At 38.8% G+C, this 18,986-nt stretch overlaps 2 protein-coding genes across 2 annotated transcripts; both read right to left on the bottom strand.

Moving 5' to 3' along the window:
* Positions 1-9,188: 9,188 nt before the first annotated feature.
* Positions 9,189-10,995, bottom strand: LOC126687581 (uncharacterized). The gene is made up of 4 exons (XM_050382140.1): positions 10,897-10,995; positions 10,017-10,617; positions 9,552-9,839; positions 9,189-9,205 (listed from the first exon to the last, which is right to left on the bottom strand). The coding sequence occupies exons 1-4, from the start codon at positions 10,993-10,995 to the stop codon at positions 9,189-9,191; spliced, it is 1,005 nt and encodes a 334-aa protein (XP_050238097.1).
* Positions 10,996-12,049: 1,054 nt separating this feature from the next.
* On the bottom strand, positions 12,050-14,316 carry LOC126653566 (receptor-like protein kinase FERONIA). The gene is made up of 2 exons (XM_050347485.2): positions 12,720-14,316; positions 12,050-12,613 (listed from the first exon to the last, which is right to left on the bottom strand). Exons 1-2 carry the CDS (start codon positions 14,204-14,206, stop codon positions 12,610-12,612), a joined length of 1,491 nt encoding a protein of 496 aa, XP_050203442.1. The 5' UTR covers positions 14,207-14,316; the 3' UTR covers positions 12,050-12,609.
* Between the last annotated feature and the right edge of the window lie 4,670 nt (positions 14,317-18,986).

The raw sequence follows: 18,986 nt of genomic DNA on the forward strand, positions 1-18,986 counted from the left end.
GTAGTCATAAACTAGAATTAGTTCATCTTTTTCCTCGCAGAAGCCAAGGAGAGAAACGAGGTTCGTGTGACGAAATGTTGAGAGCAGATTAATTTCAGTTAGGAACTCTCTCGTTCCTTGATGCGAGGAGGAATGTTTACACTTGATGGCTACTTGGGTGGCTGTTAGCAAAAATACTAACTTGTAGTAATCCGGAAATACGGAATCGATCCCACGAAGACAAGAGGTTTAAAGTGAGCGAACACGTAATTGGAAATTCAATTCGGAAAGCAACGATCAATTGAAGGTTCAAGTATCCAATTACTAACTAAGAATTAAACTAACGTGAAATTGCAATTTAAACAAGTAAAGAGAATTAATTATCAAGAATCTAATTCAATAAAAGGGGAATGTCAAGGAGTTAGTAATCCAACCTAGGTTATGCAATCATGATTGGTCAAGTGTAAACTACTAAGGACCGAGCGAGGCCTAAAACGTCATTCCCGCTCTCTCGAGCCTCAAGGAATGCCAAAACCGCTATCTAGTCATTCAATCACACCAAGCTCACTCTCGTGTTACAAGGCAAACTAAATCAATATCAAACGATTAATCAATCCGCTCCAAGGTCACCTAGGTTCAAACCCACTCTCGTGGAGCTCTAAAATCTAGGTTTTCTAACCTAAAGGTCGATCTAATCAACCACCTCTCGGTGCGTCAATCAAACTATGACATTGATTAAGGTAGCTAATCCTAATCAAGCAATGAGTAATAGGAAAGAAACAAAAGCATACAACACTAAGGACCAACCAATCAATCAAACCCCTAAATTATCATACTAACCCCCTAACAAAGGAAATTTAGCTACTCATATTTAGATTAACACAAACAATCAAGGAATGAGCAAAGTAGAACATTAAAGTAAGAAGAATTACCTTGATTAAATAAGTAGAACAGACAAACATAAAGATAATGAAGATTCACAATAAGTAGCTTGTAATAAAAATGAAGATCTTGTTATCATAAAGCAAATAAAACTTGCATCAAGCTCCAACAATGGAGGAATCTCCAAGGAGAAGATGGCTAATCTAAAAAAGGTAAAAACTAGAGAATAAATCAAAATGTCTACAACTTGTTGTACCCTAAAAAAGATAATGTGCTATTTATATGGGTTACAAATGAGGTAAACAAAGGACACCCTTCTAAGGAGTGTTGGGCCTAAAATAGAAATTGAGCCCTTGAGTTTTGTCTTGTCTCGAAATTCAAATTCTGAGCTTCTTTTTAAGGGGCTCGATCGAGCCATCCACTTAAGAGTGAGGGCTCGATCGAGCCTTATGCCTTGAAGAAACTTCTGGACAGCTTTGTTCATAGGGCTCGATCGAGCCTTCCTTCATAAGTGAAGGGCTCGATCGAGCCCCTCCTTTAAACGCCCATATCTTGCTCGTTTCTTCGCTCTTTCAACTCGCTCCTATTCCGATACTTGATTTCTTCATTCTTTAAGCCCAAAACACTTCGCATTGCTTCATTTTACCTGAAACACTAATACACAAAATAAGCACACCAATACGGGGAAAAAGCGCTTCAAAGTATACTAAAAACAAGCGAAAACAACTCCTAAACATAGGTGTAAAATGCACCTATCAAACCTCCTCACACTTACCCTTTGCTTGTCCCCAAGCAAGAAATGAATCTTACTAACAAAACAACATTAACAACCTTGGTGATTATGAACTCATGTCAACAACCGAACTCCCAATCAATGAAGACACAAAAACAATCAACTAGTATTATCAACCACAAGCGATGCAAACAAATGAGGAATGCAATTATAATGACATAGTCCAATGACATTGAGAATACTATCGATATGGCATCATGTCAAGCAATCTCGAAGTTACAATCATCTACGGGACATGCACACATTGGTCCACAAGAATTGGCAATTCATGGCATATTGTTCATAGACATCAAGCAAAAGCAATTTAATTCTCTCAAGATGGCACTCCAACACTCAAGTGTTTCGGGTAAACAATTAGGCTCACTACATGCGAAAATTCACCATAAGCTTGCTCTTAGTCCCGAACTCCACTACTTGATTCGGTAATCAACAACTATCATATGGACTTGTGTAAGGGTTGTAGCTTGGCTAGGGGTTAGGGGTAGGAAAATTTGGATAATTGGCTAAAACTTGACTTGAACAACTAACTTATTATGCACTTTTTGACCTAACTCGGATTTTCAACACTTGTAAATTTTTTTTTTCTTTTATTTTTCTATTGCCTTTGTTTATTCTTTCTTTCTTTTCTTTTTCTTCATTTTTCCTCTTTTTTTTTTTAATTTTTTATTTTCTTTTTCTTCTTGATATTGTTTTTATTCTTTCTTTCTTTTGATTTTCTTTTTCTCGAGGCAAATTCCTATTCTTTGAGCACTTTCACATTTTCTTCCTAATCATCAAGCTAGTGTCACAATCTTTCAAAATTAAGTTATTCAAATCAAATTTGGGTGTTTAAGAGGTAAAATGTTGAAGGATAATGGTGTATAATTGGTGTGTATCAAGGAAGGGTTTAGGCTCAAATGGTGAATTCTAAGGGTGAAGGGTAGGCTTTTAAAGTGGTCTTATCCGAAAATGGGGTTAGTCCTAATGCCATACTCATTTAGCTATTAACACTCAACCATATAGTCTCGAACGGACACCAAGCAAGTTCTAGGAATTAGCAAGCAAACGACACTCATCAAAAATAATTAGGCTCAATCAAACACTCAAATAAAGGTGGTGTCATGCCAAATACTTAATTCCTATGAAAACATGCCAATCATGCTATCACATTTCAAAATGGCACCAATTTTTACAATTTAAAGCACATATCATGCATCCTCATTAAGTACCACGAAAATTGCCAGAATCACAACAACCAACTAATTGAATTCACCCTAATCTCATTGAAACATGTCATACACATTGCATTTCATTAAGCAAGCATCAACATTTGATTGAATAAACTAGAAAACACACTTGATGACTTCATTGATCGGGAAATACATTAGTTGACAAATTCCAAAAATACACCAAGGCCACTAATCATGCTTTCAACAAACTAAAGCCAAAGATTTCGTGCTTAAGGTGACTCTAAACAACCCAAAATAAATAGCGCAAACACTAAAAACAACTAAAAAAAAAAAAAAAAAAAAAACGAAAGCATAAAACATAAGAAAAACATAAAAGCAAGATACAATTTCACAACCAACCCTCCTCACACTATTTCTAGCTTAGTCCCGAAGCATGTAATAGAGAAAAAATAAAGCGTGAAATTGAATAAGAAAGAGTTGGAGAAATCAAATCTTGCTAATCGAATGTCGGGGGTTCCGGAGATGGTGTGGGCGAAGGGTAGCGTGGCCCGCCTTGGGCGTTGAGATAATCCCTCAATTTCTCCTCTTGCCTTCTTTGCCTAGCCCGAAGGTATTTCATCATATACCTTTGTTCCTTCATGAATTGGCGTTGTTCCGCCTCAAAGTCACTCGGGGCTTGTTGATGACTAGCTTGGGCTCCTTGGAACTCGGTGTCGGGCCAATTCTCCCATTCGGCACCTTGCTCTTCTCCGTGAGCGCTAGTCTCCGCTACACCCTTGTCTTTCCTCCGCACTTGTTCTTTTTGAGGCCTTTGCTTCGGCGCCTCATCTTCTTGCTCTTGTTCTTGCTCGGTGTCTTCTTCCTCATCACTCGGTGATGGAGGTCGAGCACCATGTCGACTCACATAAGCGGCTCTTCGATAGTAAGGCACAATTTCTCCTTTTTTGACATATGAAGCCGCCCGCAAGTGCTCCATGTTGATCATTTTCGGCTTTTCCCACTTGTAGTCACCGAATTCCAACGTCTCACTCTTTGCTAGCATAGTGACAAACCACCCAAAACCAATCTTCTTCGTACTTAGCTCGGGTATTTCACCAATATTGCGCATGAGCCTATACGCCGAATTAACTCGGTATGCTTCCACCTCCGGGTGTAACATGGCGTTGAAAGCCAAAAGATCCTCCTTAGCCAACTTGCTATATTCGTTTCGACCACAAAAAGTGTGACCGTACCATTTGAGGACTACCACATGTGCGGTATCCATCACTTCGTTGGTCTTGGAGGTGTTGGAGTTGTAATGATCCAACCCGGAGAGTTCCTTCCAAATGGCGTGCTCATCAAAACCGACCCCCGGAATGCATTTCAAACCTTCATTGCTCATTTTGAAATCCCATGTCAACTCATCCAATTCATAATGAGCTTGCCTTCCACCCAATCGAAACTCAAACTCGGTAAGCGATTCTCCACTTGTTTTCAAAGTTGTGAAAAACTCATAAACGAGAGCTTCACAATAGTCATGAGGGAGTTGTGCCAATTCAAGCAAGTCTAAGCGCCAAAGAAGCTTCTTCACCATAGCTTCAATCCCTAATTTCTTCATGGTTTCCCAATCAATTTGGAATGGCTTTGTAATACCTCTTGCTTTGAGTTTCTCATAGAGCAAGCCTTCCTCTTCGGAACGGATTTGAAAAGGTGCGTTGAAACGTCTTGTGAGAGATGCCGGAGTGTTAACCCCTACTTCTCTTGCTCCGGAGGCGGTAGTTTTCCGGCGAGAACGAATGGTGGAGGTGCGTGGAGCTTGTTCTTGAGGTGGTGGATTTTTAGCGGACTTGGATGATTGCCCGGATTTTCCCATTAGAAGAGTAAGGAAAAGGGTGTTTGAAAGCGTGGTTAGATTTAAGGTTCGCCGGAGGATGGTGGGGGTAAGGTGGTGGCCGAATTTTTTGAAGAAGAGGAGGAAAGCTATGGAGTTTTCTAAATGGGGTAAAAAGAGTGAGGAAGAAGATGAATGAATGTGGACATTTATGGCAAAAATGAGGGGGAAACACCTTTGATTTTGAATTTTGAATTTGAAAGATTAAGATGAAGCCACCTCACCCATCCATGTGATATGTGTTTTCTTTTAATGGCTTGAGATCATGCCACATCATCAATCCAAACCTCTATCTTTGAACCAATCAAAATAAAACAATCCCATTCTTCCTTAATTGGCTTGGCTCAATCGAGCCCTTGAATTTTAGTGGATGGCTCGATCGAGCCCTATGTGGGAAAAATTCCCTGCCTCCATTTACAAAGGGGGCTCGATCGAGCCCTTCACTTAAGAAGGAAGGCTCGATCGAGCCCTATGTGTAAAAGGGGGCAGAAAATTTTTCCTTTCCACTTGATTCCTACACACCAAAAACGAAACATACCCGGCATCAAATCGAACATAAATAACAAAAAGATTAACACAAAAACACAAGATTAAAAGCTAAGAACATAAAATAAAAGGTAGAAAATCGAACCTCTCGGGAATGCCTCCCGAGTGCGCTTGTTTAAAGTCGAAAGCTCGACTATCTCGCGGTGAATTCAAGTAGGAGTGGTGAAAGAAACTTCATCTTCCACCCGATTGATCAATGGCCCAAGATATGGCTTGCATCTTTGTCCGTTGACCTTGAAGGTCTCACCCTTAGAATTCTCCAATTCTACCGCACCGTGATTTGCCACGTTTCTGATTTTAAATGGGCCACTCCAACGGGACTTAAGCTTTCCCGGAAACAACCGCAAACGAGAGTTATAGAGAAGGACAAATGAACCAACCTTTAGCACCTTGGGGGCAATATGGGCGTCATGCCATTGCTTCGTTTTTTCTTTGTAAAGCTTGGCATTTTCATATGCCATGAATCGGAATTCATCCAACTCATTCAATTGAAGCAATCTCTTTTCCCCCGCCTTCTTGAAGTCAAAGTTTAACTTCTTAATAGCCCAATACGCTCTATGTTCAAGCTCTAGAGGAAGATGACACGCCTTCCCATAAACAATGCGGAATGGTGACATACCGAGTGGAGTCTTGTAGGCCGTCCGATATGCCCACAATGCGTCATCCAACTTCAAGGACCAATCTTTTCGGGATCCATTTACCGTTTTCTCCAAAATTCTTTTCAACTCACGGTTCGAAACCTCAACTTGGCCACTCGTTTGGGGGTGATAAGGTGTGGCGACCCGGTGATGCACATTATACTTCCTCATAAGAGCTTGAAATTGCCGATTGCAAAAATGCGAACCTCCGTCACTAATAACCACTCTAGGAGTCCCAAACCGATTCACTAGCCGCTTAAGAAAACTCAACACTACTTTAGCATCATTAGTGGGCAAAGCCTCCGCTTCTACCCATTTCGAAACATAATCCACACATACCAAAATGTATTGGTTTTTGAATGAAACCGGAAATGGCCCCATGAAGTCTATACCCCATACATCAAATATCTCCACTTCTTGAACCGAAGTCAAAGGCATCTCATCTCTTTTCGAGATGTTGCCTACACGTTGGCACCGATCACAATGGTCAACAAACTCTTTGGCATCACGAAACAAAGTTGGCCAAAAGAACCCGCTCTCAAGCACTCTAGCGGCGGTTCTTGCCGAACCATAATGTCCGGTCTCATGACATGAACTCAAAATGGGCATCATTTCTCCCAAAGCCACACATCGTCTTAACATCCCATCCCCACATATTTTAAACAAGAAAGGTTCATCCCACAAGTACCTTTTAACATCGGATAAGAACTTCTTCTTTTTGTGAGATGTCAAATCCGGAGGCATGACTCCCGAGGAGAGGTAGTTTGCAAAATCGGCATACCATGGTGTCTCCACTTCCCGAATCATCATAAGCGTTTCGTCCGGAAACCGCTCATTAATCTCCACACCAATAGGAATTGGTTCCGGATTCTCGAATCTCGAAAGGTGATCCGCCACCACATTCTCCGTACCCTTCTTATCTCGGATTTCTACATCGAACTCTTGCATGAGAAGAATCCACCGAATAAGCCTAGGCTTTGCGTCTTGCTTAGTGAATAGATACCGTAAAGCGGCATGATCGGTGTATATGATGCATTTCGACCCAAGCAAGTATTGTCTAAACTTATCGAGAGCAAAGACAACCGCCAACATCTCCTTTTCGGTAGTAGTATAGTTGAGTTGTGCTCCCGCCATAGTTCTACTAGCGTAATAGATCACATGCACCCGCTTGTCCTTTCTTTGCCCCAACACGCAACCCAATGCTTGGTCACTAGCATCACACATTAGCTCAAAAGGCAAACTCCAATCCGGAGATGAAATAATGGGAGCGGTCACAAGTGCCGACTTTAGCTTCTCAAAAGCATCTTGGCAATCCCTTGTGAAGTCAAACGACGCATCTTTTACTAGCAAACTTGTCAAAGGTCGTGCGATAGATGAAAAATCCTTAATGAATCGCCGGTAGAAACCCGCGTGGCCCAAAAATGCCCGAACTCCTTTGACCGTAGTCGGAGCGACTAATTTTTCAATAACCGCCGTTTTTGCCCTATCCACTTCAATTCCCGCCTCCGATATCCTATGCCCGAGTACAATGCCTTCTTCCACCATAAAATGGCATTTTTCCCAATTTAGTACCAAGTTTGTCTCCACACATCTTGCTAAAACCCGCCTTAAGTTCGATAAGCAACCATCGAACGAATCGCCAAACACGGAGAAGTCATCCATGAACACCTCCATAATATCTTCAATCATATCGTTGAAGATTGAGGTCATACACCTTTGAAATGTGGCGGGTGCGTTGCATAGTCCGAAAGGCATTCGCCGGTATGCAAAGGTACCGTAGGGACATGTGAAGGTCGTCTTTTCTTGATCTTCCGGGAGGATTAATATTTGATTGTAACCCGAGTACCCATCAAGGAAACAATAAAACTTGTGTCCCGCTACCCTCTCTAACATTTGATCGATAAATGGTAACGGAAAGTGATCTTTTCGGGTTACCTCGTTGAGCTTCCGATAATCGATGCATACTCGCCAACCGGTTACCGTCCGTGTGGAGATTTGCTCTCCTTTTTCATTCTCCACCATTGTCATACCGCCCTTTTTAGGAACACATTGAATGGGACTAACCCACTCACTATCCGAAATCGGGTAGATTATTCCGGCGTCGAGGAGCTTGACGATCTCTTTGTGCACTACCTCCTTCATATTCGGATTCAATCTTCGTTGCCTTTGAGCCGACTTCTTTGACTCGTCCTCGAGATTAATCTTATGCATCACAATTTGAGGACTTATTCCTCGAATGTCGGAGATTTGCCAACCCATTGCTAACATGTGTTCTTTCACCACTTGCACAACCTTCCTTTCTTGATCCTTAGAGAGCTTGTTTGAGATGATTATCGGCAAGGTCTCATTTTCCCCAACAAAAGTATACCGGAGGTGTGGCGGAAGCGGCTTCATTTCAACCTTCGGGGGCAACTCCGAAGATGGTGGAGTCACACCATTGCTCTTGTTTAAACTTTCCGGCTTCGGTTCATCCTCTCTAGTATATTCATCATCCCCCGACTCGGAATGAAACGAGACTTGGGAAATGTGTTGAGAAAAAATTTCTGCCCCCTTTAACTCATGGGGCTCGATCGAGCCTTTCATTAAAAGGGAGGGCTCGATCGAGCCCTTAGTGTTAAAGGAAGCAGAGATTTTTTCCTTTGAGAAGCTTGCCAACTCAAAATTTTCAGAAATTTCCCCCTTTGATTGATTCAACACTTGCACATTTTCTTGAAGTTGTTCTTGCACAATCTCTTCAATCAAGTCTATCCTCATGCAATCCTCCTCCTCGATGGCATTCCGCATCACTCTCTTCATATCAAACTCCACACTTTCCTCATCAATTCTCAAGGTGAGCTTGCCGGCATGAACATCGATGAGAGCACGCCCGGTGTTCATAAAAGGGCGACCAAGGATCATAGGACATTCTTTATCCACCGCATAGTCTAAGATCACAAAATCCACCGGAAAGATAAATTTATCCACTTTAACAAGTACGTCTTCCACTATCCCATACGGCTTTTTGAGAGAGTGATCGGCAAGTTGCAATACCATCGAGGTGCGCTTTACCGGTTGATCACCAAACAAAGACCTAAAAAGAAACAATGGCATCAAGTTAATACTTGCCCCAAGATCACACAAGCAATTTATAGCATTCATATTTCCTATAGTGCAAGGTATAGAAAAACTCCCTGGATCCTTAAGCTTTGTTGGTAGGGTGCTTTGGATTATGGAACTACAATTTTCCGTGAGCGGTATTGTCCCACCTTGCTCCCAACTACGCTTGTTCATAATTATATCTTTCAAGAATTTTGCATATTGGGGCATCTCCCTTAGTGCGTCCGCCAAGCTTAGATTAATTTGCAACTTCTTGAAAATCTCAAGGAACTTATGAAACTTTTCGTTCCCTTGAGCTTTCCTTAACCGGCTTGGGAATGGAACCGGTGGTACAAACGGTGGCGGCGGTGGTGGCCTCACATAGGGCTCTTCAACCTCGACAACCACTTCCTCACATTCCTTTGGCAACTCTTGACTTGAACTTGCTATGTCAATTACCACTTGAGGCTCATCCTCCTCGACAACTTGCCTCTTTCCATTGGCTTTCTCAAGGTTTCTCCCGCTTCGGAGCTCTACCGCCTTAACATGTTCTCTAGGGTTGTTCTCCGTAGTAGATGGCAATCCCCCTTGTGGTCTACCTTGAAGATTGATAGCAAGTTGAGAGATTTGAGTCTCAAGCATTTGATTAGTGGCGGCTTGATTCTTTTGAAGTTGCTTCATCTCTCTAAGCTCATCCATCAACTTAGCAAGCATATTCCCTTCATCCATGTTTCTTTGAGTTTGAAACCCGGGAGGATGTTGAGGTCTAGCACTCGCATTGTTGCCATGACCTTGATTGTGATGGTAATTTCCTTGTTGTTGGGGAGGTCTATTTCCACCTTGGAAGCTTGGACCCGCTTGATTAGGCCCTTGAGCATTGCCTTGTCCTTCTTGATTTCTCCACCCGAAGTTTGGATGATTCCTCCATCCGGGGTTGTAGGTGTTAGAGTAGGGGTCATTAGCTTGCCTTTGTCCCCCGATGTAGTTGACTTGCTCACTTAAGGCTTGACCCGTAACTAAGCATTCTCCTCCCGAATGGCCAAAATCACCACAAAATTCACAACCTACTTGAACATAAGCCACCGGAGCGTTTCGTTGCATAGGAGCGACTTGTTTCTTGAGAGCATCCACTTGAGCTTGAAGCGAAGCATTTGCGGCTTTTATGGACTCCATCTCCCTCACTTGATCAAGAGTCATGAGTGACTTTTGAGTAGGTGGCGCTCTTCTTTCCATAGGACCCCAAGTACTACTAACCACGGCCAATTTCTCCACCAATTCAAGGGCTTCCTCATAGGTTTTTTGCATAAGTGAACCCCCCGAAGCCGCATCGATAGTGGCTCGGGTAGTGACATTCGTCCCATCATAGAAGATTTGTATAACATGCTCTCTATTGAGCCGATGATGGGGTACACTTCGTTGTAAATCCTTAAACCGCTCCCATGCCTCATGAAGTGATTCTCCTTCAAATTGGACAAACTCAAGTATGTCTTTAGTCAACTTTGTAGTCTTGCCATGAGGGAAATATTTGTTAAGGAAGGCTTGAGCCAACTCCCTCCAATTGTGAATGGACTCATTAGGTAGAGAGTGCAACCAAATGCTAGCCTTGTCCCTCAAGGAAAAAGGGAACATCCGAAGTTTAATTTGGTCCGCCGTTATCCCATGAAGCTTGAATGTGTTTAGAACACCCAAAAACTTGGCGATATGCTCATTAGGATCCTCATGACTCAACCCAAAGAAGGCACAACGATTTTCCAAAAGTTGAATGGTACTTGGCTTGATCTCAAAAGTTGCCGCTTGAACCGGCATTGCGAAGCATCCAAAAGTTGCATTGTCCACATCCGGCAAGAAAAACTCACCCAAAGTTTGTCTTTGTTGGTTTGGCACTTGTGCGTGCGCTTGGGGTCGATCATCCCTTGGGTGGTCTTGTTGCCTTGGTCGGTTCACATTCCCTAATGGAGGAGCGGGTGGATATTGTTGTTCCCCTCCATCCATTAGAGGATTGAACCTCCCCTCTTCATCATAATTGTTTCCCTCGTTATTCATAACTTCGGGTATACGGGCTCTTCTTCTTACACCTCTTTCGTATTTACCGAGGTTATCTTGGAACGGTTCTAGTGGTAGATTTGCTCGTCGCGTATTGTGCATACACAAAAATCAAATTCCCTACACAAACAACAACAAGAAAACCGAGTGTAAACCACGAAAGATAATTAATAACAATAAACCAAAAACAGAAAATAACGCTAACTCGACCGAATTTCACAATACTTTCAATCAATTAAACGCAACCTTGTCCCCGGCAACGGCGCCAAAAACTTGTTAGCAAAAATATTAACTTGTAGTAATCCGGAAATACGGAATCGATCCCACGAAGACAAGAGGTTTAAAGTGAGCGAACACGTAATTGGAAATTCAATTCGGAAAGCAACGATCAATTGAAGGTTCAAGTATCCAATTACTAACTAAGAATTAAACTAACGTGAAATTGCAATTTAAACAAGTAAAGAGAATTAATTATCAAGAATCTAATTCAATAAAAGGGGAATGTCAAGGAGTTAGTAATCCAACCTAGGTTATGCAATCATGATTGGTCAAGTGTAAACTACTAAGGACCGAGCGAGGCCTAAAACGTCATTCCCGCTCTCTCGAGCCTCAAGGAATGCCAAAACCGCTATCTAGTCATTCAATCACACCAAGCTCACTCTCGTGTTACAAGGCAAACTAAATCAATATCAAACGATTAATCAATCCGCTCCAAGGTCACCTAGGTTCAAACCCACTCTCGTGGAGCTCTAAAATCTAGGTTTTCTAACCTAAAGGTCGATCTAATCAACCACCTCTCGGTGCGTCAATCAAACTATGACATTGATTAAGGTAGCTAATCCTAATCAAGCAATGAGTAATAGGAAAGAAACAAAAGCATACAACACTAAGGACCAACCAATCAATCAAACCCCTAAATTATCATACTAACCCCCTAACAAAGGAAATTTAGCTACTCATATTTAGATTAACACAAACAATCAAGGAATGAGCAAAGTAGAACATTAAAGTAAGAAGAATTACCTTGATTAAATAAGTAGAACAGACAAACATAAAGATAATGAAGATTCACAATAAGTAGCTTGTAATAAAAATGAAGATCTTGTTATCATAAAGCAAATAAAACTTGCATCAAGCTCCAACAATGGAGGAATCTCCAAGGAGAAGATGGCTAATCTAAAAAAGGTAAAAACTAGAGAATAAATCAAAATGTCTACAACTTGTTGTACCCTAAAAAAGATAATGTGCTATTTATATGGGTTACAAATGAGGTAAACAAAGGACACCCTTCTAAGGAGTGTTGGGCCTAAAATAGAAATTGAGCCCTTGAGTTTTGTCTTGTCTCGAAATTCAAATTCTGAGCTTCTTTTTAAGGGGCTCGATCGAGCCATCCACTTAAGAGTGAGGGCTCGATCGAGCCTTATGCCTTGAAGAAACTTCTGGACAGCTTTGTTCATAGGGCTCGATCGAGCCTTCGTTCATAAGTGAAGGGCTCGATCGAGCCCCTCCTTTAAACGCCATATCTTGCTCGTTTCTTCGCTCTTTCAACTCGCTCCTATTCCGATACTTGATTTCTTCATTCTTTAAGCCCAAAACACTTCGCATTGCTTCATTTTACCTGAAACACTAATACACAAAATAAGCACACCAATACGGGGAAAAAGCGCTTCAAAGTATACTAAAAACAAGCGAAAACAACTCCTAAACATAGGTGTAAAATGCACCTATCAGTGGCTCCTCCGTCTATCACGCCCTTGTAAACTTTGCCGAAACCACCGACACCGATCACTAAAGCTTCATCAAAATTGTTAGTGGCTGCTCTCATATCAGCCAGAGTGAATTTGCGGCAGTTCCAAAATTGTCCAATCACTTGGTTTTTTGAGTTTGTTTGTCTATGGTAAATTTTAAACCACCGGCATGCAAAGAAAAAACACATAAAAAGGCCCCCAAGACAACCTAAAATGCTTCCAAGAATGATGCTAAGTGGAACCTTCTTTTTTCTTGATCTTCCCATTTTTGGTTGAAAATAAGGTGCAAGATTGTTATATTCATCACTAAGTTTCATAATCTCAACGCCGTTCAGAATAGCATTCTGGAACTTGGATTCTGACTCCGCATTGGGATGCAAGGCTAGCCACAGATCTTGATTGTCTCCTGTCCCTTGTGGAACCATTACAGTGTAGTCTCTGTAAATTGCAACTAATGGTGCTCCGGCCAATGCAATTACATCCAAGCTCTTCTCTACCGTCTTGTTATTAATAAAAACTGTGAAAACCCTCTGATTCGCTTCTGTTACCTCATTCAAAATCTCGCAAAAATGAAGCCTAACCAAATATTTAAAACCCGGATCGATACCAAATGTCCAAGTGACGTTATAGCTCATGTTAATGGCATCATCGCTATCCATGGTTCGAGCCGACGAAGATAATAATATGGGAGCAACATACTCTGACATGTTCCAAGAATCCTTTGTAATCTCAGGCGTATGAATAATAGTGCCGCTCATAGAGCCCAAAATATAGCTAGAGTCATCCTGCCAGATCGTTTCATGGAAAACACGGCCGCCCACATTCACTCTATGCATCATTTGAAAGGCTGGATCATTGTCATGAACAGCATAGTCTTGGAAATTGGAAGGAAGACTGTAAATTTCTATTCCATTGATAAATGCATAAGCTTTAGAAGATGGGATAATAGTGATGTTCAACAGGCTATCCTTCAAGTTAATGACAAATTCTTTAGTGAAATAATCTAATTTTGAAGTACTAGCAACGAGAGAAGGGCTAAAATTGTTTAGGAGAGTGTAGTTGCACGAGACAACCGAGAAGTAGGCGTCGCTACCTAGACCCGAGTAAGAGGACTGATAGAAAAGGAGGCGGATGAACTTGTAGCCAGGATGAAAAGGGAATACATAAGTAAAACCAGAACGAAAGATCCGTGCGGTTGAGTATGGAATCTTTGGAACATCTTGGTTAATTGGAGTTGAAGATTCAAAAATTTGTGTTTTGTCAGAATCTGCAGGAATAAACCTTGAGCCTACATCACCAATCCAATACTTACCATTGAAAGATGAAGACTCGGACGATCCGCAATCCAGCACAACTTTATCCAATAAAGAAGTTAAAGAAGTATTTGTGGATGAACAGTTTAAGATATTTAGTAGGAAATACAGGTATATTATGATTAGGAATGAACCATAACAAGAATTCATTGAAGAAATAACACGGTTGATCAATCTGAAATGGCTTCAAGATATTATGTTTGTATACATGAAAATAATATGTGGTGCATATAGGCCATAAATTAAAAAGATGTCTACCGACAAAAAATTCCATAAAGACGAATGAACCTTTATATGGTCAAAGTCAATCTCCAATGCCTTCACTATTAGAGTATTTAAATGGAATACAGTAAAGTTTTATATTTTCGTTTACCAAATGTTGGGGATGCATAGTTAAAATATGAGGAGAGTAAATATTTAAGAACTGTGTGATGACTAACATGAATATTTAAGATGTTAGGAGAAAAAGCAAAATATATCAAAACTACTTCTAATTTAAATTTCATTAAAAAACTTTTTTTCCTTTCCCCTCTCTCTCAAATAGAAACCCTAGCCGTCAAGCGTTTCTCCTTTTGTTTTTCGCTTCGGCTGCCGTCAATGGTTTATTTTTGCCGTTGGCGGTAGCCATTTCTTTTTTATTACTTTAGAATAAAATAAATGACCGACTCCTTTTCATCTTTTTTGTTTTAGTTGGTAAATCTATCGACGAGACGCATCAATTTCAATATATATACAAATAAAAATTAGAGATGGATCAAGACCTTTCAAGATTGAAGATGAAATCGTTATAGGTTATATTAGTTTTTTTTTTGATAACTATTTTACAGCGATTGTCTTTTTTTTTTGAAAGTTTTGTTGTTCTTTCTATATGAAAGATTTGTTGTTTTTTATGAAGAGTTTGTGAGTGTGCTGTTAGACAGAAAATGATTGGATCTTATTGTGTTAGAGCAGTTATGTAATGTTGATTTTTTTTGTAAGGCGATCTGCGAATCAAGGTTTATATCTTGTTCCATGTCAGGTCATTAGAAACGGTTATACCTTTTCTAAATTCTTACACCTGTAACTGCCCTTTATTATTAATGAAAGATTTCGATTGTCAAAAAAAAAAGATGTTAGGAGAAACAATAACATGGATTCTGAAGGGACTTAAAATCAAAATCTTTGCATATTTTGAAAAAGTAATATAGCAGTAGGTAAAGATAAAGGATTGAAAAAGTTTGAATTGGAGCAAATAATTTATTAATTAGAAAAAGTGAAATGAAAGCAAAAATTCTAAACTAATAGTAACATTTAATGCTCTTATTTAAAGAATCAAAATATAGCAGTAGGTAAAGATAAATGATTGATTAAACAAAGGCTTAATTACTGAAAAGCCTCCCACCTTTAAATTTTTTTGCAATTGCACCCTGACATAGGAAAATCCTTTCATAATCCTCCCACCTTTAGATTCTTTTTCAATTGTACCCCAAAATATTAAATTGACCTCTTTTCACATGAAAAAAAAAATTAAAATAATCTTTCATTTTTAATCTATATTCTAATTAAACACTAATATTATTAATAATGTTAAAAATCATTCTTTCTAAATATTCCTTAACTTTTTAAAATTAAAACCATAAAAATTTCCAATTTATGGTACAATTGGAAAAAAAATCTAAAGGCGTGGGATTTTGAGAGGATTTTCGTACGTCAGTGTGCAATTGGAATGAAATTTAAAGGTGAGAGGGTTTTAAGTGAGTTTTCCAACATCATGGTGCAATTGAAAAAAAGTTTAAAGGTGGAGGGCTTTTGGTTGATTAGGCCTTAAACAAAAGTATAGAATAATATTTTAGTTCTCATTAGCTTTCACACCACACTTCACAACTCTGCTACTACTTAGCTTCTTGCTAAACTAAGAAAAGCTTCCTCTGCACACTTGTAGTTTTCTTGAGAATCAGAAACTATAAATTAAAATAAATGAATGGCTTTCTTAGTCCACAAACAGATCAAATCAAATCATGTTTTCTTCAGCAATGGAATTGATCGGACAGCTCGCTTCGAACTCTCTTTACATCTTCTGTTTCTGCAATTTGATCATAGTCTTTATCCTCATCGCTGGTGCAAAATCCGAAGGCTCTAGAGTCGACTACGATGAAGAAAGTCAAGTTCCTACCTAAAGAATACGTACTAATTATGCATCTGTTGATCTTGCAAATGATCAGTCAATAAGCAGTGTACATCGTTATGAGATTCAAGTAATTAATTATGAAGATAGCAGCAAAGAACTAATTGCAGCAGAAGTACAGGGACCTATTTCTTTAGAGAAACATAATGGCAATAATAATGGTGATGATGAAGATGATGAATTTAGAAGGAAAATTGAAGAATTTATTGATAAAGTTAATAGAGGATGGAGAGCTGAATTGAAGGGATTAGCACTGTGACATTCACTGCTATATATGTACATTATTAAATACTCTGTTGTTCTTTCACATGAGCATTCTCGTTTGTCTATGAACTTCAACATCATTTTTGTATCTTTCAAAATTGAAGGAAAAACTAATAATACTATCATTTCATCTTCCACAAATTAACCCATCATCTCTTTTGGAAAAGTTGTTAAATTCAAAATTTCATTGATTTATAAAAAATATAAATTAGTTTTAAACATAAATTATCAATTAATTTCTTCATTTATTAATAAAATAAATTTAGCTGAATTGTACTGATGATGTAAAGTTATGAGTATGTTTGACATTTTTTGAATAAAAGGATGCCTTTTCTTATTGACTCGCGCTTTTATATTCAACGAAGATTCATTTTACTCTCTCAATTTGGCAGAGAATATCAATTAAGGAAAAGTTCATAGCTTTGGTTAAAAAAATCTGAAGTTGGTTAATATGGCTCATAAAATAACCCCTTTGATGAGGTGGCAAAGTGATTGGAGGAACTGAGGTTGAGGTGACAACAAACTATTACTCCATCTGAAATTAAAGGGGTCAAACGAACCAGCACGCCTATTTTGATGGTGTTTTGTTTAAAAAGGATAGTTTAAGGGTGTTTTTGTTCAAAACCAAAAATGGAGCGTTATTCGATCTTTTGTTTTAAATTGAAGAGCCAAAAGAAACCTTTATTTCTTTTATGCCAGACAATATGCTGACTAGGATATAAGTATGTAAACATAACAAAAAAAAGTAAACGAAAATTAGGTGTGTAATTGGTCATTGTTAAGGGTTGAGGTGTGTAGGTGACCAGCTCATTAAAGTTGAAGGGCATTAATATGTATTTGGCTTCCCACCTCAATTCAGTCCAACTGGGGCCTGTTTGGTTCAGCTGTTTCTTATAACTGATAGCTAGTAGCTGTTGCTGATAGCTGTTGGATGTTGGCTGTCAGCTAATAGCTGATAGACCATACGTGTTTGGTGAGATTTGATTAGTTGTTGATGTTTATATATAAAATGACCGTAAAGGGCATAATTTTTTTATTTTTTATTAATTTATAAATATATTATATTATATAATATTCAATAAAAATATTAAAAATTATTTTTTTATAAGAAGGAACGTTTAGTTTAAACTTATTTTGATATTTTTTTTTTGATAAATTTATGATTTATATTAAAAAATAATTAAGTTATAGTTTTGTTAATATAAATAAATAAAATTAGATAATTTAAAAATGATTAGTGTATTTAAAAATAATTTAAATAATTATATATATATTAAAAAAAAAATATCCTAATAGGGATAGTTTTGTCTAAATAATTAAAAATATTGAAAAAACTATAAGCTGTTGGCGAAAACCCCAAAATGAAGCTTTTCAAAAAGCAGCTGTTGGAGGTTTAAAAAGCTCCAAGAAGCTTTTAGAAAATTCTCACCAAATACTTTAGTGGAGCTTTTTGAAAAGTAAAAGTTAAAAGTTCTACCAAAAAGCTGAATTAAACACCCACTGAGTGTGCAACTTATTCTAATTTTGTGGCGAACACTTTACCCAAAAAATGGAACAGTTATCAATGAATCTTGATTCTGGAACGTGATCAACATAGTCACTTTTCTCATCGAGAAGATCATAGAATGTGCAAATTTTAAAGTTAAGCCTCAAAATATGGGATAATTATACAGTAGAACGGTTGCGACATATCATTTTTACAACAAACCAATTATACATCAGCCATGTGAAAAATTGAATGATAAAAAAAATTAAAAAATTCCCTATTGCATATGCTCATTGGCTTGATATAAAAATGACGTGGTGCAAAGGTTGTATGGGATAAACGGGTTAAAGATTCTGGGAGTTACTGAACTTTGTTCAAGTTGCAATTTGATTATCCAATTTCAATTCGTTACAAAATGGTTACTCTACTATATAAAAGTCGACTTCTGATGGTCCCTAGATGATTTCCGTCCATCTTTATCCCATGTGGTAGCCGGATGTCTAATCACTCATTCCCCCTTTGCCATGTCATTTCAAAATCTTACAATTTTTCATGCTTGCCACGTTATCTATCTTCTCATTGTTTCTAAGTTCTAACTTAAAAAACCCTACCTCACAAAATCAAATCCCTAGCCGCCACCTTCCCTTACCCAAAACCAAATCGGCGGAACTCCTCAATCGTCGTATGCCATGCTTCGTTGCTCAGCGCCGTTTCTCTGCATCGCTACGTACTTTCTTCATCTTCGTCCAACCAGCTCTGAGTTCTTGCCTCGTCCAATCGTCGTATTCATGATTCAAAGACATGGATTGAGATAACATTTGTTGGATTATGCCACATGGATTTATTTTAAAAATTAAAATGATTACCTTCTGGGTTTTGCTTTATGGATTTTAACATTCGTCATTGCTTTTCAAAAAAATTGTAAATGTTATCAAATTATAAAAAAATGAACAATAATTTCCTGCAAACAATATTGCAGGAAACTCCTGCAACAGTGTTTGCAAAACATGACATGT

The sequence above is a fragment of the Mercurialis annua genome, linkage group LG6 (genome assembly GCF_937616625.2).
Source record: "Mercurialis annua linkage group LG6, ddMerAnnu1.2, whole genome shotgun sequence".
NCBI lineage: Eukaryota > Viridiplantae > Streptophyta > Magnoliopsida > Malpighiales > Euphorbiaceae > Mercurialis > Mercurialis annua.

What these genes read in the sequence shown, in the direction of transcription:
- LOC126653566 (XM_050347485.2), bottom strand. Translation starts at nt 14,206, where the DNA reads ATGAATTCTTGTTATGGTTCATTCCTAATCATAATATACCTGTATTTC.
- LOC126687581 (XM_050382140.1), bottom strand. Translation starts at nt 10,995, where the DNA reads ATGAATAACGAGGGAAACAATTATGATGAAGAGGGGAGGTTCAATCCT. An exon ending in CCGCTCCTCCATTAGGGAAT is followed by an intron (nt 10,618 to 10,896) that starts GTGAACCGACCA and finishes AACACATTCAAG; the next exon opens with CTTCATGGGATAACGGCGGA. An exon ending in GGTGGCTTATGTTCAAGTAG is followed by an intron (nt 9,840 to 10,016) that starts GTTGTGAATTTT and finishes GAAATCAAGAAG; the next exon opens with GACAAGGCAATGCTCAAGGG.